Below are 24,452 nucleotides of genomic sequence, written 5' to 3'. Positions count from 1 at the left end.
TAAAAAGAGAGGAATTCTTCAATGTGTTGACGAGGAAATGAGAGTTTGCCTTTCAAATATATGCCCAAACATTGAGGAAATCGCTAGGACACATCAGATTCATGTTTCTCATAAACACAAGAATGGAAAAACTTAACACATTTGTGCCAGGACCTGTCGAATTTACTAAACTTACTAAGATATTTATATATATAAAAAGATAACTTGCCTTACCTATGGTGGCGCAGTGGATAAAGCGTCGACCTGGAAATGCTGAGGTCGCCAGTTTGAAACCCTGGGCTTGCCTAGTCAAGGAACATATGGGAGTTGATGCTTCCAGCTCCTCCCCCGTCTCTCTCCTCTCTCTCTGTCTCTCTCTCTCCCTCTCTCTCTCCTCTCTAAAATGAATAAATAAAATTTAAAAGATAACTTTTTTGTTGTTTTTTAATTTTTTTTTTTTTTTTTTAACAGAGGCAGAGATAGACAGGGACAGACAGACAGGAACAGAGAGAGATGAGAAGCATCAATCATCAGTTTCTCGTTGCGCGTTGCGACTTCTTAGTTGTTCATTGATTGCTTTCTCACATGTGCCTTGACCGTGGGCCTTCAGCAGACCGAGTAACCCCTTGCTGGAGCCAGCGACCTTGGGTCCAAGCTGGCGAGCTCTTTGCTCAAGCCAGATGAGCCTGCGCGCGACCTCGGAGTCTCGAACCTGGGTACTTCCGCATCCCAGTCCAACGCTCTATCCACTGCGCCACCGCCTGGTCAGGCTGTTGTTTTTTAATTTTTTAACCCTTTACAAATTCTAAAAAGTATAACCCAAAATATGTAACAAAAATGTTTTTTAATGTCAGAATAAATTTAATTTTGTCGTATTTATTTAATTTAATTACCATAAAAGCACGCTTGGATTTATTTTTTTCTTTAATATTTGACTTAATTATTATATTTCTCAGAAATTTGTATATAGTGCATCTACAATTATTTGTAGGATTTTTTTTTTTTTTACATTGTGAAATTCTTTTTTTTTTAAATTTTTATTTATTTATTCATTTTTAGAAAGGAGAGAGAGAGGGAGAGAGAGAGAGACAGAGAGAGAAGAGAGAGACAGAAGGAGGGAGGAGCTGGAAGCATCAACTCCCATATATGCCTTAACCAGGCAAGCCCAGGGATTTGAACCGGTGACCTCAGCATTTCCAGGTCGACGCTTTATCCACTGCACCACCACAGGTCAGGCTATTTGTAGGATTTTAAGTGCGCCCCAACTTCAAAAAAATTTTTTTCAAATTTTATTTTATTTATTTATTTTTAACAGCTCCCCCCCCCCACCCCGAAGCTGGAAACGGGGAGAGACAGTCAGACAGACTCCCGCATGCGCCCGACCGGGATCCACCCCGCACACCCACCAGGGGCGATGCTCCGCTCTGCAGCAACCAGAGCCACTCCAGCGCCCGGGGCAGAGGCCAAGGAGCCATCCCCAGCCACGGGCCATCTTCGCTCCAATGGAGCCTCCGCTGCGGGAGGGGAAGAGAGAGAGAGAGGAAGGAGGGGGGGTGGAGAAGCAAATGGGCGCCCCCCCCCCCCATGTGCCCCGGCCGGGAACGAACCCGGGTCACCCGCATGCCAGGCCGACACTCCACCGCTGAGCCAACCGGCCAGGGCCTATTTTATTTTTTATTTATTCATTTTTGAGAGGAGAGGGAGAGACAGAGAGGGACAGAGAGAGAGGAGAGGGGGAGGAGCTGGAAGCATCAACTCCCATATGTGCCTTAACCAGGCAAGCCCAGGGTTTCGAACCGGCGACCTCAGCATTTCCAGGTCGATGCTTTATCCACTGCACTACCACAGGTCAGGCCCAACTTCAAAAATTTTGAGAACCACTGCACTAGGCAAACAGAAAGGACTGGAGGAGTCAGTGTCAAGGGCCTCATTGCAGCTCACAGGAACATGCAGCCTACAATAGTCTCCACCTAGCTGCTGCCCCAGACTCCTGAGGCTGGGAGCGTTGCCCACCAGGAGCCACCCCCACCACAAGAGCTGTGGGGGAGCAAAGGGGTCCAAAGGAGCCTCCTAAGGGCTGTCCTTCCCTAGGTGAGGGAGGCCTTCAAACACCTGGGGACACAGCCTGATATCAAGGACATGGATCACTATGCTAGGTTAAGTCACAGCCTTAATGAGGAGCTGACCTTTCATTTGAGCAAGAGAGTTCAGACAGACCCCCATCGCATCCTCATAGCTCATTACAGCTTCAGCGCATAGCCTGTCTCAGAACAGCTGGCACCTGGCTCTGGGACAGCCTTCTGGCAAGAGGAATCGTGGCCAGTAGCTGTCAGCTATGCCCAGCCAGGATACTGCAAACCAGTCTGGATTCTATCAGGTGAGAAGCTGGTGGATAGGCCACAGGCCTCTGTACCATGGTTCCTTCGCTTCCCCTGTTGGCAGGAACATAGCCCAGGGCCATTGCACCTCTGGACCCTTCCAGCCCCAGAGCCAGTCACTGCTATCCCCAGCTCTTCCAGCTGATCCCGTGCTTCTTTGCCTCCCAGAGTTGTGACTCATGCCTCAGCAGCACCACAGACATGTTTATTCATGAGAGTTTTCATATCCATACACACTAAGGCTATGTCAGCACCAAGAAAACAGACAACCAGAGGCCTCCAGCAAAACTCAGGCAGTTTAATGAGTTACTTATTAAATAAAACTTGTCAACATTATGACTAAAAAAACAACACAGCTCCAGTCCTTGTTTCACTCTGTCATGGCCACCTGGGAGGGCCATGTGTGCGGCGTAGCTCACTCCTTGAACTTCCACTCCTGACGGCACATGGGGCAGTGCTGCTGCACCTGCTGCGCATTCAGCCACTTGAGGATGCAGTGCATGTGGAAACAGTGGGAGCACTGGCCCCACACCAGTGGGCAGTCATCGCCTGGCACTTTACCTGAACAGGGACACAAGAGATGTGGGTCATACAGAGCATGTGACAAGCCAGGTGGGACCAAAACCTGGACCCCAGGGCACTAGGCATCAGTGCCCAGGGTGGCCAGGGCCTCTCAGAGAAGACAGGATTTTAGGAGTCACGATTGTGCAGCAAGGCCATCCCATTTGAAGTTCTGTGTAACCCCCACCTGGTGAGAAAAGCTCACGGGGGTTCAGTGGCAGGAAGAGCTCTGGCCTGGCCCACATTTCCCAACTGCTAGCCTTCCAGGGTCTGGGCCCATCAGCAGATACACTGCAGCTCAGCCACTTGACCCATGATGCCAGGGTTGTAACATGACTGTTTCACACAGCTGAGTAGGAGCTATTCTTTTTCTTTTTAAGTTTTTTTATGTATTCATTTTTAGAAAGAGAGGAGAGAGAGAAGGGGGAAGGAGCAGGAAGCATCAACTCCCATATGTGCCTTGACCAGGCAAGCCTGGGGTTTTGAACCGGCGACCTCAGCATTCCAGGTCGACACTCCATCCACTGCGCCACCACAGGTCAGGCAGGAGCTATTCTTGATGAAAAGATAGAGGCTGGGACCTTAGGACCTAGAAGGTTCTTTCCCTAGGCAGCAGGGGTCCAGTGTAATACATGGGAGTGTGTTGGGGACACTGGTGTTTAAGGCCTGGCTTCACAGGAGGGAGTGACCATAGCTGGTGAGCTTTGCTCAAACCAGATGAGCCTGCGCTCAAGCTGGTGACCTCGGGGTCTCGAACCTGGGTCCTCTGCATCCCAGTCTGACACTCCATCCACTGCGCCACCGCCTGGTCAGGCTTGCTAGTGTCTTAATGAAAATCCTTTTTAATTAAAACACCTCTCAACAACACTCTCACTCCCACAGCCCTCTGGGACATGGAGTAGATTTATTAGTCTTAGCTGTTCTGGGTTTTCTGCAGGAGTTTCATTTTAGCAAGAGAAACCTAGTGCCACTTACTCTGTACAGAAAGCACCTTAGGCCTGACCTGTGGTGGCACAATGGATAAAGGATTGATCCAGAATGCTGAGGTTGCCAGTTCGAAACCCAGGGCTTGCTCAGTCAAGGCACATACGAGAAGCAACTACTATGAGTTGATGTTTCCCACTCTTCCCTCCACCCTGATTTCTCTCTCTCCTCTCTCTGAAATCAATAAATAAAATCTGCCTGACCAGGTGGTAGCACAATGGATAGAGCACTGACCTGGGATGCTGAAGACCCAGGTTCAAAATGCTGAGGTCCTTGCCTTCAGTGCAGGCTCACCAGCTTGAGCCCAAGGTAGCTGGCTTGAGCAAGGGGTCACTGGCTCAGTTGGAGGCCCCCCACATCACCAGGCATGTATGAGAAAGTAATCAGTGAATAACTAAAGTGCCGCAATGAGTTGAAGCTTCTCATCTCTCTCCCATCCTATCTGCCAGTCCCTCCCCTCTGCCTCATTTAAAAAAAAATTTTTTTTTTCCAGAGACAGAGTCAGAGAGGGACAGGCAGACAGAAAGGGAGAGGGATGAGAAGCATCTATTCTTTGTGTGGCACCTTAGCTGTTCATTGATTCTTTCTCATGTGCCTTGACTGCGGGGCTATAGCAGAGTGCATGATCCCTTGCTTAAGCTAGTGACCTTTGGGCTTCAAGCCAGCAACCATGGGGTCATATCTATGACCCCACACTCAAGCTAGTGAGTCCGTGCTCAAGCCAGTGACTTCGGTGTTTCGAACCTGAGTCCTCCGCGTCCCAGTCTGACACTCTATCCACTGCGCCACTGCCTGGTCAGGCAATAAATAAAATCTTAAAATAGGCCCTGGCCAGTTGTTTAGTGGATAGAACATCAGCCCAGCATGTAGAGATCCCAGGTTCAATCCCTGGTCAGGGCACGCATGAGAAGCTACCATCTGCTTCTTTTCCTCTCCCTCTTCCCCTTCTCTCTCTCTTCCCTTCTTGCAGCCAGTGCTCAACTGATCCAAGCATTGGTCTCAGGTGCTGAATAGAGCTCAGCTGATTCAAGCATCGGCCCCAGACAGGTGTTGCCGGGTGGATCATAGTCCAGGTGCATATGGGAGTCTATCTCCCCTTCTTTCACTAAAAAGAAAAGACAGTACACCTTAGGCTTGTTAATTGCCTTGCACATCACAACTGGCTCACTTTTTTTAAAAATTCATTTTAAAGAGGGAGGGGAGGGGGGAGGGAGGGAGAGAGAGAGAATGGGAGAGGGAGGAGGGGGAAGGGGAGAAGAACAGGAAGCATCAATTCCCATATGTGCCTTAACCAGGCAAGCCCAGTTTCGAACCAGAAACCTCAGCACACAGGTTAGGCCACAAATGGCTCACTAGCAGTTCCAAAGATCAGACTCTAAAGCCCCTACTCTCCTCAGTCAGGAGGCAGAGAACACAGAGAGGCCCAGACACAGACTGGGCTGGGATGGTGCCCCTGGGCTCTGCATGCCACTGGTGCCATCTTTTTTTTTTTTTTTTTTTTTCTGAAGCTGGAAACGGGGAGAGACAGTCAGACAGACTCCCGCATGCGCCCGACCGGGATCCACCCAGCACGCCCACCAGGGGCGAAGCTCTGCCCACCAGGGGGCGATGCTCTGCCCCTCCGGGGCGTCGCTCTGCCACAACCAGAGCCACTCTAGCGCCTGGGGCAGAGGCCAAGGAGCCATCCCCAGCGCCCGGGCCATGTCCGCTCCAATGGAGTCTTGGCTGTGGGAGGGGAAGAGAGAGACAGAGAGGAAGGGGGGGGGGTGTGGAGAAGCAAATGGGCACCTCTCCTATGTGCCGTGGCCGGGAATCGAACTCGGGACCCCCGCACGCCAGGCCGACGCTCTACCGCTGAGCCAACTGGCCAGGGCCCACTGGTGCCATCTTTAACATATAGGCTCACATGCCCACATTGCCCAAGGGCACCATCACAAAATTGCTTTGAGGACTTTTCTTCTTAGAAGGTAACAATCTGGCCTGACCTGTGGTGGCACAGTGGATGAAGTGTCGACCTGGGAATGCTGAGGCTGCCAGTTCAAAACCCTGGGCTTACCTGGTCAAGGCACATATGGGAGTTGATGCTTTCTGCTCCTCCCCCTTCTCTCTCTCTCTCTGCCTCTCTCTAAAAAAAAACAGAAGGTAACAATCTGTTGCTTAGAAAGTTGCAAGTATTTGCCCCCTCAGGCTCCTCCTCCTCTGTGGTACCCTTGGGAAACCCAATTTAAAAGAGATTAAATAAGTGTTCACTTTGGTAGCACAAATACTAAAATTAGGAAAACACAGAGATTAGCGTGGCTCCTGCACAAGGATGACACATAAATTCATGAAGCATTCTGGGCCCTGGCCGGTTGGCTCAGCGGTAGAGCGTCGGCCTGGTGTGCGGGGGACCCGGGTTCGATTCCCGGCCAGGGCACATAGGAGAGGCGTCCATTTGCTTCTCCGCCCCCTCCCCTCCTTCCTCTCTGTCTCTCTCTTCCCCTCCCGCAGCCAAGGCTCCATTGGAGCGAAGGATGGCCTGGGCACTGGGGATGGCTCCTCGGCCTCTGCCCCGGGCGCTGCAGTGGCTCTGGTCGCGGCAGGGCGATGCCCCAGAGGGGCAGAGCATCGCCCCCTGGTGGGCAGAGCTTCGCCCCTGGTGGGCGTGCCGGGTGGATCCCGGTCGGGCGCATGCGGGAGTCTGTCTGACTGTCTCTCCCTGTTTCCAGCTTCGGAAAAATACAAAAAAAAAAAAAAAAATTCATGAAGCATTCTGTATTTAAAAAATAAAAAAATTGATAAAATAAAACCAGACTTTATGCCTTGGCTATTCTCATTAAGTAACACCTGATCAAGTAGAGCCAATCAATGACTTCCCAAAGTTAAGGTCCTGTCTGCTGGATTAGATCAGGGTAGATTAACTTGTAGGTGACAAAATTTTCTTTGAACCAAGACAGATAGGAAGATTAAGTCTAGAATAAAATAGCATTTGCACTAAAATTCAGTGATGGTTTGCATTTCATTGTAAAAAGCAAAGCTTATTATTCTGGGCACTCACCTAGCCCACAAAAAAGGCCTGGTTATATACATGACAGTGAGGAGCACCTGGGTAGCCCCAAAACTCACTTTCCTCTTGGGACCACCCTTGTCCCCTAGGCAAAGCGCTGACCCTTGCTTCTGCTTTATGTTCACTTGGGTCTGACTAAAAACTCAATTCATAGGTACAAAAACCTGCTTTTGATCTAAATACACAGACTGGGGAACCAAAGGAACCACAGGGAAGAAATTCAATAAAACCTGATGGTAGGCATTGTGCAAGATAACAAACATATCAGTTTCCTAAAGGAAACTGATGTCTGAAAAGGAGAGGTGGGAGGACTACCAGGTTAAACAGCAAAGGGGCAGAGCAATCAAATGTGGAGTCCTGGCTCAGTCCACCCAAGAATAAGGAGACACTGGGGACAACTGGAGAAATATGCACCGGGACTAGGAGTGGGCGGTGACACTGAGGAATATCATTAAAAAAAGTCCGCGGTAAATTAGACACACTGGTGAAGTGAGTGAGGTGAGGCGTCCTGTTCATCAATTACTTGAAAGCGATTCCGCAAAACCGTGAGGCGAACACGGAAACTTGACTCATGGTTACTCTGCGTGCTGGAAGGGGTGAGTGTCCTTACAAAATTCCACTTTTTGTTTAAGAATTTTCGAATAACAACTTGTAACGCATCTCTTTGTCCCATCTGTTTCCGAGCCGAGTCTGATGACGATAACAGGCTGCGCTATTTTTCCTTAAAAAACGTTTGGTGATGTCTTGACACAAACGTGGACCCAAACCTCCTGCCTTTTTTCTGCCAACGTTATTTGAAGAAAGGAACACCAAAACCCAGGGACTATGTACGAGTGTTTCTGGGGAGACGCCACGGCCGGGGAAGCACAGGGGGCACTCACAGTCCGGGCAGCAGCCATTGAAGGCCATCCGACAGATGCCGCAGTTCTCGTCGTTGGCCACCCACAGCCAAGTGGCCACGCCGTTCCAGCACTTAATCTTCACCTTCATGGCGGTGGAGCCTGCCGATGGGGGAAGAAATCGCTTGCTGCTGAGTCTGCGAAGCTACAGCATTTAGGCACCAGGCAAGAGTGCTGCCCGAGCCAGAGGGTTCGCTCTGAGAAACCTCTTTAGCCGCCGAGAGAGGCAAGGACGACTAAGGCCAGGGTTGCCCGTGAGAACACCGGGCACCGCAGAGGCTCGCCAAGCACTCGGGCACCTGAAAGACGGCCAAAAGGCGCGCTGACTTCCGGAAATAACTGCACAAACGTGCCACACAGCACAGGACGGCCTTGGGGCGACCGAGGAAGAAACTAAGTTAGCTCGCTAGGAGTTCACCCAGGGAACTGCCACCCGCAAAGGGTCGGCCGAGGTTAGGGGCGGGAAAGGCGCCGAGCCCCGCCCCGCGCCCTCACACCCGGGCCAACTTGATTAAGCGCAGCCCCGCCCGCCTTCAGTTGGCAGCGCTGGCGCCCGCGCAAGAAGGTAAAAAATTGACCGCGATTGCGGCCGGGCACCTGGCAACTGCGCCAGTCGAGCATCGAGCCCCAGCGCGCACGCGCCACCCTGGGGCCTCAGCCAATCAGCGACCGCTCCGGGGACGAAGTGTAGGAAGTCCCGCTTGGCGCCGGAAGTGACGAGCCCGCGTGCTGACGCGCGGGATCGAGCCGACGCCGATTCCGCGCCCGCCATGGCCGACAAAATGGACATGTCTCTGGACGACATCATTAAGCTGAACCGGAGCCAGCGAGGCGGCCGCGGCGCGGGCAGGGGCCGAGGCCGGGCCGGTTCCCAAGGAGGCCGCGGCGGCGGAGCGCAGGCCGCCGCACGAGTGAGCCGGGGTGGCGGGCCCATCCGGAACCGGGCGGCCCTAGCCCGCGGCGCGGCGGGCGGCGGTGGCAGGAACCGGCCGGCGCCCTACAGCAGAGTGAGTGTAGAGGCCGGCGGCGGAGGAGCGGGCCGGCTGGGCGGCGCGCGGCAGAGATGGCCGTGGGCTGGGCTTGTGAATGAATGCAGGCTCTGGGTCTGGCGGGAAGATCGCGCGCTGTCCCGACTCGGGAGGCGGAAATCCCCCCCCATTGTTTGGGCTGGGCGCCGGGCCTCGTGGCGGCGGGAAGTTGGAAGGAACCGAAAAGTTTTGAACGTGGGGCCCCGGCGCGGGCGGGAAGCGGAGGGCTCTGCACTTCCTCCGGGCCTTTTTGGGGGAGGCTCTTGTGGCTGCGAGGGAGGGAAAGCCTTGGTGTGAGACTCAAGAGTCTGTTTCTGTTCTCGTGTTTTTTTCTTCCTTCAGCCGAAACAACTTCCTGACAAGTGGCAACACGACCTTTTCGACAGCGGCTTTGGGGGTGGTGCCGGCGTGGAGACGGGTGGGAAACTGCTGGTATCCAATTTGGATTTTGGAGTGTCTGACGCTGATATTCAGGTGAGGGACAGGAGCTTCTCGGTCTGCAGTTCACCCTGCGCAGAATGATCTTGTTGTTTGGGGTGTGGCTATGAACCCCTCTCCTCCTTAGGACAGCGAGCCCTCTCCCAGGCACCCAAAGGCTAGCCGCTGACCCCCATAAGGGGCTGCTGGAGTGCAGAGCAGAGGTCATGCTAGAGTTGAACCTCCAACAAGTTGGTTTGTGCTGGAAAAGGCCCCCAACCTAATCTGAGGAGCTGCTGCTCTTACTACAAGTTCTGTGAGTGAGCGTTTTCCGGCAGAGCTGCGCATTTCTAACCAAAGGAAGAGCGGTCAAATATGAGTGTTCCTGTTACTGTTAGAGCTAGGCTGCTTGCTTGCTTTATTTTGTGCCCATTTTCAAAATTTGTTGGAAGGAGAAAGATCTCCCTCTACAGATTGACAGCACAGAAGAAAGACAGTGTTGCATCTCCCTGACTCTGTTTGCCTTGAACCCTTTGTCTTATATGTGTAATTTCACTTACCACCATTCTTCAGGTCTTGTTAGAGGCCTGACTTTTAAAACCACCTTTGGTTGAAACTTCTAATTTTTTTTTCCGGATTGATTGAATTCCAAAGACATTTAAACTTGTTCTTTGGTTAAGTGACACCTTGGGGGTCAGTCATGGAGATGGCCGGGTCAGGGTGCTGGGCCGTCCTGGGTTCAGTTTCCCAGAGCTCAGCTGTGGGAGGACAGAGCAAGGCTGGTGAGCACTCACAGTGTCTCAACACTTTTTTTAAGGTGGTTTCTGGCATCCACTGGAAACCGCTTTTGGTGAACTCCACTTCCCGCTGTGTGCCTGCGGCCGGAATAGCCCCACACTCTGGGTTCCCTCTCCAACTCCCAGCCTGCCTGAGGTCAGGGCAGTTTCCATGGCAGCGCTTGACTTCAGACTTTGCGGCAGGCTTGAGTAGGAGGAGAGGGAAAGGTGAGCCAGAATTTGCCCTGGGGGAGGGGCTGGGTCAGGGCTCCCAAATCAGTGGTCCCTTTGAGCTCATCCACGTTGGATAGTGTCCCTTGTTCTGTGATCTTGGCCTTTGTTGATTGTTGGTACAACCCTTGAGTGTGTTGTAAATTCCTCTGTTGAAGAAGATAGTGACTTCATCTCGTGCCCTTCACTGGTGGGCTTTGCAAAATCCTTTACCTGCATCATGGTACAGATGTCAGGTCCCCAAGTTGGCAGGAGCCCTCAGGCCCAGCTGCTCCTGGAAGTTGCTGTCCCACTTGCCCCATCTTTCCCCACATTTCCCACTACCACTGTCCTGCCCCCCATACATATGTATGTTTGCCTCCCAGGGAAATGCCCTCAAAGTAGCTCACACTTCCAGGGACTGTTCCTGGGCCACCAGAAGGAAAAGAGTTACTAATAATTGTTCTTTGTGACTCCCAGGAACTCTTTGCCGAATTTGGAACTCTGAAGAAGGCCGCCGTGCACTATGATCGCTCCGGTCGCAGTCTGGGAACAGCTGATGTGCACTTTGAACGGAAGGCAGATGCCTTGAAAGCTATGAAACAGTACAACGGTGTCCCTTTGGATGGTGCGTTTGGGGTTGGACCCAGGGAGACTGAGGGGCTGGCACCTGTCCATGCAGGAATATGGCTTACCACTCTGATTGAGGATACTTTGCATTCGCCCCCTTGTCTTTCTCTTCCATTCTGCCACCTCTCATGCTGCCCCACACATCTGGACCAACCTCTTGTGAACCCCCATCCAGCAAGCTACATTCCTCCCTTCCTTCAGCTCCTTCCGAGGAAGACTCACTTCTGTGAAGCCATAGTACGCCTCTTGAGTGTGGGGCTGTAGTCATAAAGACAAAGGTACCACTTCTTCTTGCCTCAGGTTCCCCACACCTTTCCACCTGTGAGTGACACCCACCTGAACCCGGACTGAGAAGAAGCAGTGTGTTGGCGTGTTGTTTTTGGTGCCATCTTGTTCTCCCTTCCCCAGTGTGTCCAGGCCATCTGCCTTGGCGGGAGCGTTGGAGACGCCAGAGACCCTGTCCAGTGCCTGCATGGAGATGGGTGCGGCATCCTTGGGTAGGTTTCAGGGCTCTGACTGGAGTGTGCCCTTTTGTATTTCATGCCACAGGCCGTCCCATGAACATTCAGCTTGTCACATCACAGATTGACACACAGCGCAGACCAGCACAGAGGTGAGTTCCAGGGTGTTTGGGTGGGGTTTGCCCATGGGCTCATTGTCAGGTCTCCCAAGTATGTGAACACACTTCCTTCTCACTAGTGTAAACAGAGGCGGGATGACTAGAACCCGTGGTTCTGGAGGTTTTGGGGGCGGCGGCAGCACTCGAAGAGGTGCCCGTGGTGGCAGCCGGGGCAGAGGCAGGGGCACTGGCCGCAGTTCAAAGCAGCAGATCTCTGCAGAGGAGTTGGACGCCCAGCTGGATGCTTACAATGCAAGGGTGAGTCCTGGGCTAGGATGGCGGGGGCCTGACCTAGACTGGGAGGGGAGTAGGATCTCCTCTTAAGTAGGAACCTCTTTCTCCTGTTTCAGATGGACACCAGTTAAAGCAACAGCAAGTCTGTGCATGGAACTGGGCCCAGACATCTCATTCCTGCTCCCTGTGGGAGGGGTGGGCTGGGGCCATGCAGCCAATGATGGATTTGTTTCTTCTGTTTTAAAATAGGATTTAAAACTCATGTAAAGGTTTTTCTTTTATTTCTTCTTTTTTTTCCTTTTTTTAAAATTCTGAAACAGACCTGTTTTGTACCGAGTTATTTTTGGGATAAACTTTACTGGTTGCTGTTCTGGAGGAGGTGGTGTTTTCACCTTTGCCATAATAAACAGAAATGTGTGTAGAAATAGAGCTCTGATTTGTTCTGCTGGCAGAGTCCTTGCCTGGGCCACAATTTCGGTGTCAACTGGGAGGCAAGGAGGTAGACAGGCATTTGGGCAGGGTTGGTGGGAGTGGCTGCCTTTCCATCTGTTCTGAGGGTCCTTACCCCTTCCTCTCTGACCTGGTGGATGGGAGGATATGAAGCAGTAGCTCCTATACCTGTAGCCACCTGTCCACTGCCTGCTCTGTGAGGTGTGAGGCAGCCACCTGTGTTGCTGCCAGATTTCAAGTGACTGGGTTGGGCTCTTCCTTTCTTCTAGTGGTATGATTCTCAGAAACCCAGTGTCAGCAGTCCTAACTTTGTGACATCCTCCCCTTGTGGTTCTCTTAGCCAGGGAGGGGCAAGGCGTTGCTGAGATAGCTGGTGGAAACTGTGGCCAAGTCTCATCTGACCGCCCTCGGGACAGGATAGAGTAGACCAGCACCACACTTGGGGTGCAGTCCAGAGATGCCTGTGGGAGACAGGGTGTGGAGACCTGCCTGAAGTCTTCTGGTCTTCCAACTCCCCTCTGGAGGGCATGGCTATGGGCTCCTCAGTCCTGCCCACAGTCCAGCCAGAGCTGAGGGTCCTCTTCTGTGGCTCTCAGGCACATCCAGAGTAGGGTAGGAGGGGCAGCCCTTATCACCTGGTGCTGAGTTGGTCAGAAGGTGGCTACAGTATTTTCAGAACAGGGACTGGGGAGGGTTGGGTGAGGACAGGGAAAATGGAGCTCTTGAGTCCCCCAGGCTCCAGCTGGGACCAGAAGACCGGTAACTGCAGTAGGGAGGTGGCAAGCTCACTCCATCTGGCCTCTCCCGCAGTACACGTGGCTCCTAGGCCCTGTGGGTTTTAAGTCACAGCAGGAGTGTTACTAAGGAGTGGCCTTTTAACTGCCACTTTTCCAGCCTGCACCCTGCCAGGCACTGATGTGCCTACTGAAGAGCCTAGCCCAGCAGTGGACAGACTGGCAAATATCTGTCTTTAGCTGCCTGTGGCCTGAGAGTTGGGTGTGATAGAGGTGAGGTCATCCAGACAGAGACAGGCATGTTCCTGAGGAGGTGGCCTTGGGCTGAGCAGGCACAGGCCAGGCAAGAAGACTACCTTTGGAGAGTGTTGACAGGAGAGGCAGGGGTCATCTTCCTCCCCACTGTCGAGAAGCTAAAGAGGTCACCTGATGGAGGGTCAAGGTTATTGAAGCCAGAAGCTGTAAATGCTAGACCTGTTGGCCACTGGGTATGGGGAACTGTGGGGTGGTTCCTCCAGGGCACTGGAATGAGTAGTGGCCAGGACCTGGGAACTGACTAGACAGTATGAAGAGGGGCCAGGGGCAGGGTGGGAGGATGTCATTGGTGGAAGAGAACAGGGAAGGGACCATGTGTAGTGCTTGGTCCAGGAGGTGGGTGGGCATCTAGAGTTGGGCTCACACAAGTGTTCTCTGATTTGGTAGCTGTTCGGACTTTGGACACTAGTGAGGCTGTGGTGGATGGGGGGGCCCAGGGAGGGTTGGAAGGGATAGGAAGAAGGAGAGGTTATGTTGCAGGGGGAGGATGGCCAGTGAATTCAGTGGGAACCCCTGAGTTCCTAAGACAGTAGGGGTGAGGGGTGGTCTTCAGTGCTCAGCCTCAACTTCCAGACTTGTGAAACGCAACCTTTTCCAGGACTGGCAGACTATGTAGTGCCTTATCCATGCTGGGATGCTTTTGAGAAGGAAGCTAGTAGTGGGGGCTGTTGCATGGGCAGAGACAACACCTGTAATCTCAGGTGAACCAGGCATTTGGTCTCCTAAAGGACGTTGCTGGACCAGAAGTGGGCGTGGGGCTCACTGGGCCTCAGTCTCTTCACAGCTTTCAAAGGTGTTGCTGAGGCTTAGCTGGCACCAGGGAGGAAGGATGTGGAGGCTGCTCTGAGCTGGGACTGCCTAGTCTCTGTGCACAGGACAGTCAGCTCATGAGCGTGTTCTTGGCTTTTGGTTGTTTGATAAATGATACATGTGGTTCCTGAGCAATCTGGAATGAGGAGGAACAGCCCTCTCCCCATATACATGAAGTAAAACCCAATAGGAGTTAAGGTACCAGATTCGCTGAGCAGTTGCATTCCTTGGACACTGAAATCTTGCAATGCTGTGTCTTTTTCAGCCTCTGCTGTCCTCTAAATGCATGTGGCTTTGTTCTGGCCTTCAGGGAGCTGACAGTCTGGTGTGGGAAACAAAATGTAATGCACTATAGTAACTGTATTAGAAGTAAGTGGGGGTTGGAAACTTGCCACTTGCATCTCCAGATGCAGGACTACTCAGATACGTTGAGGACAGATGCACCTGCACTCTGAGATACTCTGTCTTGGTTTCATGTATCCTCCTGAGAACCTAATGAGGTGATCCTTGCATTTTAGAGTTTAAGGAGCTCAGGCCAGATAGCGCGTTAGAGCATTGTCCCGAAGCACAGAGGTTGCCAGTTCAATCCCCAGTCAGGACACATAGAAACAGATCAATGTTCCTAACCCTTTTCTTCCTTTATCTCCCTTTCTCACTAAAATCAATAAAAATAAAATTTTAAAAAAGGAAGATGAAGTTTATTTACTCGTCCAACAAACATGACTGCCTGCTACATGCCAGACACCATTTTCACGTGTGGAGAAACAGGCACAAACAAAACATCTCTGTCCTGGCAGAATGCCCAGTCCAGTGGGGGACAAATAGGCACCCTGAAACACGGTGTCAGATGTGAAATGACTGTGGAGGAAAACAGGGTAATGACCCCAACAAGAGGCTGTGCTGATGGGGCAGAAGAGGGTGGAGGCAGGACCTGTGGACATTTGGGGGGGGGGGTTGTGGGCAGAGAACAGCAGATATAAAGGTCCTGAGGTGAAAACACTGGAAAGCTGGGGTGAGCCAGGACCCTGGGGTGTGGCTGGTTAAAAGGGCTGATGAAGGAAGAATCCAGGGATACTGGCCTGGGTGAAAAGAGCTGCCTAGAGGTTCTTGGGGATTCCCGTGGATGCATTCATAGACTGACCAAAATGCAGATGATGGAGTGGGCTATTATTTGTCTTTTTTTTTTTTTTAAGATTTTATTGATTTTTAGAGAGGAGAGTAGTGCTGGTGGGGGGAGCATCAACTGGTAGTAGTTGCTTCTTGTATGTGCCTTGACCAAGCAAACCGGGGTTTCAAACTGGCAACCTCAGCATTCTAGGTCATTTTTGTTGTTGTTTTTGTGGGGGTTTTTTTGTGCATTTTTCTGAAGTGAGAAGCTGGGAGGCAGAGAGACAGACTCCTGCATGCACCCAACTGGGATCTACCCAGAATGCCCACCAGGTGGCGATGCTCTGTCCATCTGGGTCATTGCTTTGTTGTAGCCAGAGCCATTCTAGGGCCTGAGGCGGAGGCCATGGAGCCATCTTCAGTGCCTGGGCCAACTTTGCTCCTGCCTTGGCTACAGGAGGGGAAGAGAGAGACAGAGAGAAAGGAGAGGGAGAAGGGGTGGAGAAGCAGATGAGCATTTCTCCTGTGTGCCCTGACTGGGAATTGAACCCAGGACTTCCACGCACTGGGCCAATGCTCTACTGCTGAGCTAACCAGCCAGGGCCCAGGTTGTTACTTTATTGACAGCACCGCCACAGGTCAGGCTATATTACTGTTTCAATGGTGTGTGGAATGTGAATTGTTTTAGAAACTAGTTTTTTTTTTTGCAGGAGAGACACAGAGAGGGACAGATGCTATATAGGGACAGAAAGACAGAAAGGGAGATGAGAAACCTCAATTCTTCGTTGCAGCTTCTTAGTTGTTCATTGATTGACTTCTCATATGTACCTTGACCGTGGGGCTACAGCAGACCAAGTGACCCCTTGCTCGAGCCAGCGACCTTGGGTCCAAGCTGGTGAGCCTTGCTCAAACCAGATGAACCTGTGCTCAAGCTGGAGACTTTGGGTACTCAAACCTGAGCCCTTCACATCCCGGTCCGACTCTCCATCCACTCCGCCACCGCCTGGTTAGGCTAGAAACTATTTTTTTTAATTAAAAATAATAACATGTAATGGGCACAAAAGGCCAATGATACAAACAATTACTTTCCTAGCATTGGTCACGTGGAAAATGGTGTCCAGTCCATTGCACTGAGTTGTCTTTCATGACCTTCACACTTTAAAAATAAATTTATTGATTTTAGAGAGAGATAGAAACATTGATCTGTTCCTGTATGTGCCCTGACCAGGGATCAAGCCTGCAATTTTTGTGTATCGGGACAACACTAACCAAACAAGCTATCCAGCCAGGGCACCCTGGACACTTTTGAAGGTCAATCCCATGGAGCATTGTGTCACTTTATGATTATTAGACCAACGTTATGTGTTCTTGGCAGGTATACCACAGATGGGGTGTTGCTATTGTGGTGTGTCCCATGGGGCACACTATGGGACACTAGATGTGATCTTGCTCCCTTAGTTCAGGGGAAGCTGCCAGTTTTATCTACTATAAAATTACTGTTCTTCCCTTCATAATCCATAATATCTTGAGGTAGACAAGTGAATACTTGTTTCTCAAAACTTTTGCTTGCCAGTAGTGGCGGGATAGCTCGGTTGGTTAGAACTTAAATCATCATCCCGAGGTAAAGAGGTTGTGGGACCCTGGCCAGTTGGCTCAGTGGTAGAGCATCACCCTGGTGTGCAGGAGTCCTGGGTTCGATTCCCAGCCAGGGCACACAGGAGACGCGCCCATCTGCTTCTCCACCATTTCTCCTCTCCTTTCTCTCTCTCTTCCCCTCCAGCAGCCAAGGCTCCATTGGAGCAAAGTTGGCCCAGGTACTAAGGATGGCCTCCGCCTCAGGTGTTAGAATGGCTCGGGTTGCAATGGAGCAAGGCCCCAGATGAGCAAAGCACCGCCCCCTAGTGGGCTTGCCGGGTGGATCCCTGTTGGGCACATGTGGGAATCTGTCTGCCTCCCCGCTTCTCACTTCAGAAAAATACAAAAAAATAAAGAAGTTGTGGGTTTGATGCCTGGTCAGGGCACCTACAGGAATAGCTCAATGTACCTCTGTCTCTGTCTTCCTCTCTTGTTGAAATCAATAAATAAAAAAAGGGGGGGGAAGTTTTGCCTGCCAATTTTAGCATCCTATAATGTGGTAATTATTGTGGTTTAGTAGTATTTTTACTGTTTCTTCAGTCCTTCAACAGTAATTAGAATTCTTTTCAAGAGGAGCAGCCCCTTCCCTACCATCTATTGGGTTATTTATTTATTTATTATTATTATTTTTTTGTATTTTTCTGAAGCTGGAAACGGGGAGAGACAGTCAGACTCCCGCATGCGCCCGACCGGGATCCACCTGGCACGCCCACCAGGGGGCGACGCTCTGCCCCTCCGTGGCGTCGCTCTGCTGCGACCAGAGCTACTCTAGCACCTGGGGCAGAGGCCAAGGAGCCATCCCCAGCGCCCGGGCCATCTTTGCTCCAATGGAGCCTTGGCTGCGGGAGGGGAAGAGAGAGACAGAGAGGAAGGAGGGGGGGTGGAGAAGCAAATGGGCGCTTCTCCTATGTGCCGTGGCCGGGAATCGAACCCGGGTGCCCCGCACGCCAGGCCAACGCTCTACCGCTGAGCCAACCGGCCAGGGCCCTATTGGGTTATTTATATTAGCATGGACTATGGCTATTTATTTGATTCTGAGTCATAATCTGTTAACTTTGTTCATACTGCTTTTACTTTTGTCCATTGGGAGCTTGTGAGGGTTCATCCTGTGCCTTTTGGCCAACTGTCCTTTCTAAAGCATTTCCTGGTTTTCTGGCACCATAAGGGGCTCCAACTCACCTGTCTGCCAGCTGATTTCTTTTTGAGACTCAGGAAGGAAGAAAGTGAGAAATATCAACTTATAGTTGGCTGCTTTCACTTTAGTTGACATTGAGTTTCTCGTATGTGTGTTGACCGGAGCCAAGCCAGTGTCCCCTTGCTCAAGCCAGTGACCTTGGGTTTTTCATGCCAGTGACCTTTGGGTTCAAGCTGGCAAGCTTTGGGATCATGTGTACAACTGCTCCACTCAAGCCAGTGACCCCACACTTATGAGCCAACATTCAGAGCCATTGACTTTGGGGTTATGAACAGACAACATCAGCATTCCAGGTGGACACTTTATCCACTGTGCCACCACTGGTCAGGCTCCACCAGCTACTTTAATGGAGTTGAATTCAGCCACCAACATCTAGGTGCTATGAGTGCTCATTGTTATCAGGCTGTTGTTGCTTTGGGGCCTCTTTTTCATTTTATTTATTTTTTAAGTAAGAGGAGGGGAGATACAGATTCCTGTATGCACCCCAACTGGGATCCACCTGACAACACCCACATTGGGCTGACACTTGGATCAACCAAGCTATCCTCAGTGCCCAGGGCTGATGCTTGTACCATTCAATCCAGTGGCTGCGAGAGGGGAAGAGGGAGAGAACGGGGAGAAGGAGGGAAAGAGAAGCAGATGGTCGCTTCTCTTGTGTACCCTGACCAGGGATCGAACCTGGGACATCACACACCAGGCCAACGCTCTATCCACTTAGCCAACCAGCCAGAGCTAAAATATTTTATTAACCCTTTGAGTAGTACAAATGTTCATGTACGTCCTCATGCCATACAGACTATGATCATACATTGATCGTACATGTGTAAGGCAACATTAAGAAGCAAATGTGTATTCTTGTTTCCATAAATTGGTTATCAAACATAATTTTAAGTTAATAAAACTGTAACTAATTTCATTTTTTTTTAATTTTAATTTTATTTTATTTATTCATTTTTAGAGAGGAGAGAGAGAGGGAGAGAGAGGAGAGAGAGACAGAGAGAGAAGGGGGGAGGAGCTGGAAGCATCAACTCCCATATGTGCCTTGACAAGGCAAGCCCAGGGTTTCGAACCGGCGACCTCAGCATTTCCAGGTCGACGCTTTATCCACTGCGCCACCACAGGTCAGGCCACTAATTTCATTTTTTGAAGAAAAAAAAACTCACTCCCAGGAGTCAGCGAGCATGAAAAAAACTCACTACTCAGAGGGTTAATTTGAGAGAGATAGAGAAACTTCAATTTGTTATTCCACTTATTTATGCATTCATCAGTTGATTTTTATATGTGCCCTAACTAGGGATCAAACCTGCAACGTTGGTATATCGGGACAACACTAATTAACTGAGTTCCCTGGTCAAGGCCTTTTTTTTTTTAAATTTAATTTAATTTATTTTTTAATTTTTTACAGAGACAGTGAGTCTGAGAGAGGGATAGACAGGGACAGACAGACAGGAACGGGGAGAGGTGAGAAGCATCAGTCATTAGTTTTTCATTGCACGTTGCAACACCTTAGTTGTTCATTGATTGCTTTCTCATATGTGCCTTGACCGTGGGCCTTCAGCAGACCGAATAACCCCTTGCTGGAGCCAGTGACCTTGGGTTCAAGCTGGTGGGCTTTTGCTCAAACCAGATGAGCCCGCGCTCAAGCTCACAACTTCGGGGTCTCAAACCTGGGTCCTCTGCATCCCAGTCCGACGCTCTATCCACTGCGCAACCACCTGGTCAGGCAAGGCCTTTTGATTTAAGATTTTATTTATTTCAGAAGAGAGAGAAGGGGGAGTTCAGTCTGTCAGGGCCTATTTTTTTAAATTAGCAAATCCATCATAAAAAAGCCATTCAAGTCTGACTGGGCGGTGACGCAGTGGATAGAGTGTCAGACTGGGATGCGGAAGACCCAGGTTCGAGACCCCGAGGTCGCCAGCTTGAGTGCGGGCTCATCTGGTTTGAGCAAAAGCTCACCAGCATGAGCCCAAGGTCGCTGGCTTGAGCAAGGGGTTACTTGGTCTGCTGAAGGCCCGTGGTCAAGGCACATATGAGAAGGCAGTCAATGAACAACTAAGGTGTTGCAATGCGCAATGAAAAACTAATGATTGATGCTTCTCATTTCTCCGTTCCTGTCTGTCTGTCCCTGTCTATCCGTCTCTCTGACTCTCTCTGTCTCTGTAATTAAAAAAAAAAAAAGAAGAAGAAGACCTGACCTGTGGTGGCGCAGTGGATAAAGCGCAGACCTGGAAATGCTGAGGTCGCCAGTTCAAAACCTTGGGCTTGCCTGGTCAAGGCACATATGGGAGTTGATGCTTCCTGCTCCTGCCCTCCTTCTCTCTCTCCTCTCTCTCCCCCTCTCTTTTCTAAAATGAAAAAAAAAAAAAAAAGCCATTCAAGCCCTGACTGAATAGCTCAGTTGGTTAGAGCATTGCCCGGGAGATCAGAGGTTGCCAGTTTGATTCCTGGTCAGGGCACACAGGAGAAATGATCCTCTGTTTCTCATCCCCTCCCTTGGTGTTAAAAATAGCTGGGTTGATTCAAGCATCAGCTCCAGACCAGAGTTGCCAGGTGGATCCTGGTTGGGGTGCATGTAGGAGTCTGTCTCACTATCTCCCCTCTTCTCACTTAAAAAAAAGTGGTCTGACCTGTGGTGGCGCAGTAGATAAAGCATCGACCTGGAATGCTGAGGTTGCTGGTTTGAAACCCTGGGCTTGCCTATTCAAGGCACATATGGTAGTTGATGCTTTCTGTTCCTGCCTCCCTTCTCTCTCTCCTCTTTCTAAAATGAATAAATAAAATCTAAAAAAAGAAAACAATACCAGCTAAGAAATGCCTCTAAGTAAGAAAATCACCACCTGACCAGATGGTGCTCAGTGAATAGAGTGTCGGCCTGGGATGCTGAGGACCCAGGTTCAAAACCCCAAGGTCACTAGTTTGAGCATGAGCTCATCTGGCTTCAGCATGGGGTCGCCGGCTCAAGTGTGGGATCATAGACATGAACCCATGGTCACTGGCTTGAGCCCAAAGGTTGCTGGCTTGAGCAAGGGATCACTCACTTTGCTGGAGCCCCCTCCCCACCCCCATTAAGGCACATATGAGAAAGCAATCAATGAACAACTAAAGTGCCACAACAAGTTGATGCTTCTCATCTCTCTTCCTTTGTCCCTGTCTGTCCCTTTCTCTCTCTCTTTCTCTCTCTCTCCCTCTTCTTCTCCTTCTCTCTCCCCCACTCTCTCCCTCTCCCTCCCTCTCTCTTCCCCTCTCTCCCTCTCCCTCTCTCTCATGTGTGTACACATGCTCACTCAAAAAAAAAAAAAAGGCCCTGGCTGGTTGGCTCAGTGGTAGAGTGTCGTCCTGGCGTGCGGAAGTTCCGGGTTCGATTCTCGGCCAGGGCACACAGGAGAAGCGCCCATCTGCTTCACCCCTCCCCCTCTCCTTCCTCTCTGTCTCTCTCTTCCCCTCCCGCAGCTGAGGCTCCATTGGAGCAAAAGATGGCCAGGGCGCTGGGGATGGCTCCTTGGCCTCTGCCCCAGGTGCTAGAGTGGCTCTGGTTGCTACAGAGCGACGCCCCGACGGGCAGAGCATCGCCCCCTGGTGGGCAGAACGTCGCCCCCTGGTGGGCGTGCCAGGTGGATCCCGGTCGGGCGCATGCGGGAGTCTGTCTGACTGCCTCCCCATTTCCAGCTTCAGAAAAATACAAAAACAAACAAAAAATAAATAATTTTTTTTTATGTTGCCTGACCAGGCAGTGAATAGAGCATTGGCCTGGAATGCTGAGGACCCAGATTCGAAGCCTCAAGGTCGTGGCTTGAACAAGGGGTCAGTGGCTTGGCTAGAGCCCCCCTAGTCAAGGCACATATGAGAAAGCAATCAATGAACTACTAAGGTGCTGCAACTATGAGTTGATGCTTCTCATTTCTCTCTCACTTAAAAAAAAAAGATTGATATTTAGAGAGAGGAGAGAGAGAGAGAAAGGGAGGAGGAGCCAGAAGTATCAAGTTGTAGTAGTTGCTTCTAGTCTGTGCCTCAACCAGGCAAACCTGGGCTTTCAAACAGCAACTTCATCATTCCAAGTCGATGCTTCATCTACTACACCATTACAGGTCAGGCACGATGCCTAATAAAATAATGCCTGTTGAGAACAATCCTGAGTGGCCTCTGAACCTACTGACTGAAAGGTTGATGGGCTATTGATGAAGATAGACCTGCCTGATGTGTGGGGCCCACAGCAACTCTGAAAATTGACCTGGGGCTCCTCAAGCCTGAGACGTCAGGGAATAGGAGCTACCACACCACAATGGAGGATTGAGCTAGGCAAACCCAGAAGTGCCATGGAAATTCTTAACTACTAGTGTCCTGATTTCCTCTGTTCAGAAAAGTGACTGTGGAATAATAAATCATTTGGTCTTGCTGATTTCTGGCATAGAGCTCTTAAAGCCCTTGGAATTTCCTGGCAGGAGCATCTTGTTAATCATTACAGGTCCCTTTCAACCATACCTGAGTTTATGGTGATTAGAGAACTCTGGGTGGGCCCTTGGATAGTGTCAGGATGATGGCTGGTCACCAAAAACACTAGGCTCTCTCAGTCCGGTCTCCTGACCTCAGAAGGGAGGAGGTGCGCCTGACCAGGCAGTGGCATAGTGGATAGAGCGTCAGACTGGGATGTGGAGGACCCAGGTTCGAGACCCCGAGGTCGCAAGCTTGAGCGTGGCCCATCTGGTTTGAGCAAGGCTCACCAGCTTGAGCCCAAGGTCGCTGGCAGGAGCAAGGGTTTACTTGCTCTGCTGTAGCCCCACGGTCAAGGCACATATGAGAAATCAATCAATGAACAACTAAGGAGCCGCAACAAAGAATTGATGTTTCTCATCTCTCTCCGTTTCTGTCTGTCCCTATCTGTCCCTCTCTCTGACTCTCTCTGTCTCTGCCACAAAAATAAATAAATAAATAAATTAATTAATTAAAAAAACTCATAAAAAAAAAAGAAGGGAGGAGATGCTGGAGATTTAAGTTGATCACCAATGACTGATGATTTAATTAATTTTGCCTTTTAGTGAAGCCTCCAGAAAAGCCCTTAAACAATGGGTTTGAAGAGGTTCCAATTTGGTGAACACACGAAGAGGTGCTGGGATGATAGTGGGCCCAGAGAGAGCATGTATGCTCCCTACACCCCCTCCCCCAGTTCTTTGCCCTGTGCATTTTTCTTGCACCTGGCTATTCCTGAGTTGTGTCCTTCATAATAAACAGTGATCATAAGTCAAGAGCATTTCTGAGTTATGTGAGTTTTAGTGAATTTTCAAAACTGAGGGGGTCATGGGAACCCTCATGTGTAGTCTGCGGGCAAAATTGTGGGTAGCCTAGGTACCCCCTTGTACCTGGCATCTGGGGTAGGAGCAGCTGTGAGCTGTCTTAGGGTGGACAGGCCTGGTTGAGCCCTGACAGCCAGCCTTCACTTGGCTGTAGAACACCAATCTGCCCACAACTCTGGAGAACCCTGCCAATCTGCTCAGGCCCAGAGGATAGGAGAGAGTGGGATGACTCAATCGAAGCCGCTACTCCAGAGTTTTGTTAAGGAGGGTTAGACATCATAACAGATGTCCAAAAAAAAAAAAAGAGGGCCCTGGCCAGATGGCTTGGTTGGCATCATCCCAAAACACAGAGGTTGCTGGTTAATCCCTGGTCAGGGCACATACGGGAATAGATCGATGTTCCTGTCTCTCTACTTCTCTTCCTCTCCCTCTAAAATTGATAAGATAAACATTTAAAAAGAATTTTTTAAACGGTAATGTGACTTTTTTTTTAGTAGATATTTTTAATTTTTATTGATTTTAGAAAGAGAAACATCGATCTGTACCTGTATGTGCCATGACCAGGGTTGGAACCCACAGCCTTTGCGTACTGGGTTGATGTTCTAACCAACCAAGCTACCTGGCCATGGGTGATACTGTAATTCTTGTTTACCAAATAAAAAAGGACCATTTTCCTTAGACATAAAAAGATGCTGAAAACCTGACCAGGCAGTGGCACAGAGGATAGAGTATTGGCCTGGGATGCAGAGGATTCAGGTTCGAAACCCCAAGGTCGCTGGCTTGAGCGTGGGGTTGCCGACTTGAGTGTGGGATCATAGACATGACCCTGTGGTTGCTGGCTTGAGCCCAAAGGCCACTGACTTGAAGCCCAAGGTCACTGGCTTGATTGAGCAAGGGTTCACTGGCTTGGCAGTAGCCCTTGGTCAAGGCACATATGAGAAAGTAATTAATGAATAACTAAGGTGCAACAAAGAATTGATGCTTGTCATCTTTCTTCCTTTCTGTCTGTTTGTCCCTATCTGTCCCTCTCTTTGTCTCTCTTGCAAAAAAAAAAAAAAAAAAAGAATGCTGAAATGTTTCCAATGGAAATGATTTCTGAGATTCTCTTCAAATGTGTGTGGAACAGAATTGGCAGCCAGCTGAAAGCCATTGAACAG

At 50.4% G+C, this 24,452-nt stretch overlaps 2 protein-coding genes and 1 non-coding gene across 4 annotated transcripts; 2 read left to right on the top strand and 1 right to left on the bottom strand.

The window, feature by feature from the left end:
* Positions 1–2,635: 2,635 nt before the first annotated feature.
* On the bottom strand, positions 2,636–8,509 carry ANAPC11 (anaphase promoting complex subunit 11). The gene is made up of 3 exons (XM_066235270.1): positions 8,445–8,509; positions 7,830–7,949; positions 2,636–2,918 (listed from the first exon to the last, which is right to left on the bottom strand). Exons 2-3 carry the CDS (start codon positions 7,936–7,938, stop codon positions 2,773–2,775), a joined length of 255 nt encoding a protein of 84 aa, XP_066091367.1. The 5' UTR covers positions 7,939–7,949; positions 8,445–8,509; the 3' UTR covers positions 2,636–2,772.
* Positions 6,145–6,248, top strand: LOC136309767 (U6 spliceosomal RNA). Its single transcript, XR_010726413.1, has one exon. It is a non-coding gene; the product is annotated as a U6 spliceosomal RNA (small nuclear RNA).
* Positions 8,510–8,564: 55 nt separating the features above from the next.
* On the top strand, positions 8,565–23,063 carry ALYREF (Aly/REF export factor). Of its 2 annotated transcripts, none has more exons than XM_066235269.1 (6): positions 8,565–8,854; positions 9,218–9,349; positions 10,759–10,906; positions 11,458–11,521; positions 11,608–11,785; positions 11,878–12,186. In XM_066235269.1, exons 1-6 carry the CDS (start codon positions 8,618–8,620, stop codon positions 11,890–11,892), a joined length of 774 nt encoding a protein of 257 aa, XP_066091366.1. In that variant the 5' UTR covers positions 8,565–8,617; the 3' UTR covers positions 11,893–12,186. The 2 variants fall into 2 exon arrangements, with proteins under 2 accessions (XP_066091366.1, XP_066091365.1); XM_066235268.1 differs by lacking the exon at positions 11,878–12,186 and adding an exon at positions 23,041–23,063 and having other exon boundaries at positions 8,566–8,854.
* Positions 23,064–24,452: the final 1,389 nt, after the last annotated feature.

The sequence above is a fragment of the Saccopteryx bilineata genome, chromosome 6 (assembly GCF_036850765.1).
Source record: "Saccopteryx bilineata isolate mSacBil1 chromosome 6, mSacBil1_pri_phased_curated, whole genome shotgun sequence".
Classification (NCBI taxonomy): domain Eukaryota; kingdom Metazoa; phylum Chordata; class Mammalia; order Chiroptera; family Emballonuridae; genus Saccopteryx; species Saccopteryx bilineata.
Note: the sequence above shows the minus strand (reverse complement) of the source record. Positions and strands in the feature narration are given on the sequence as shown.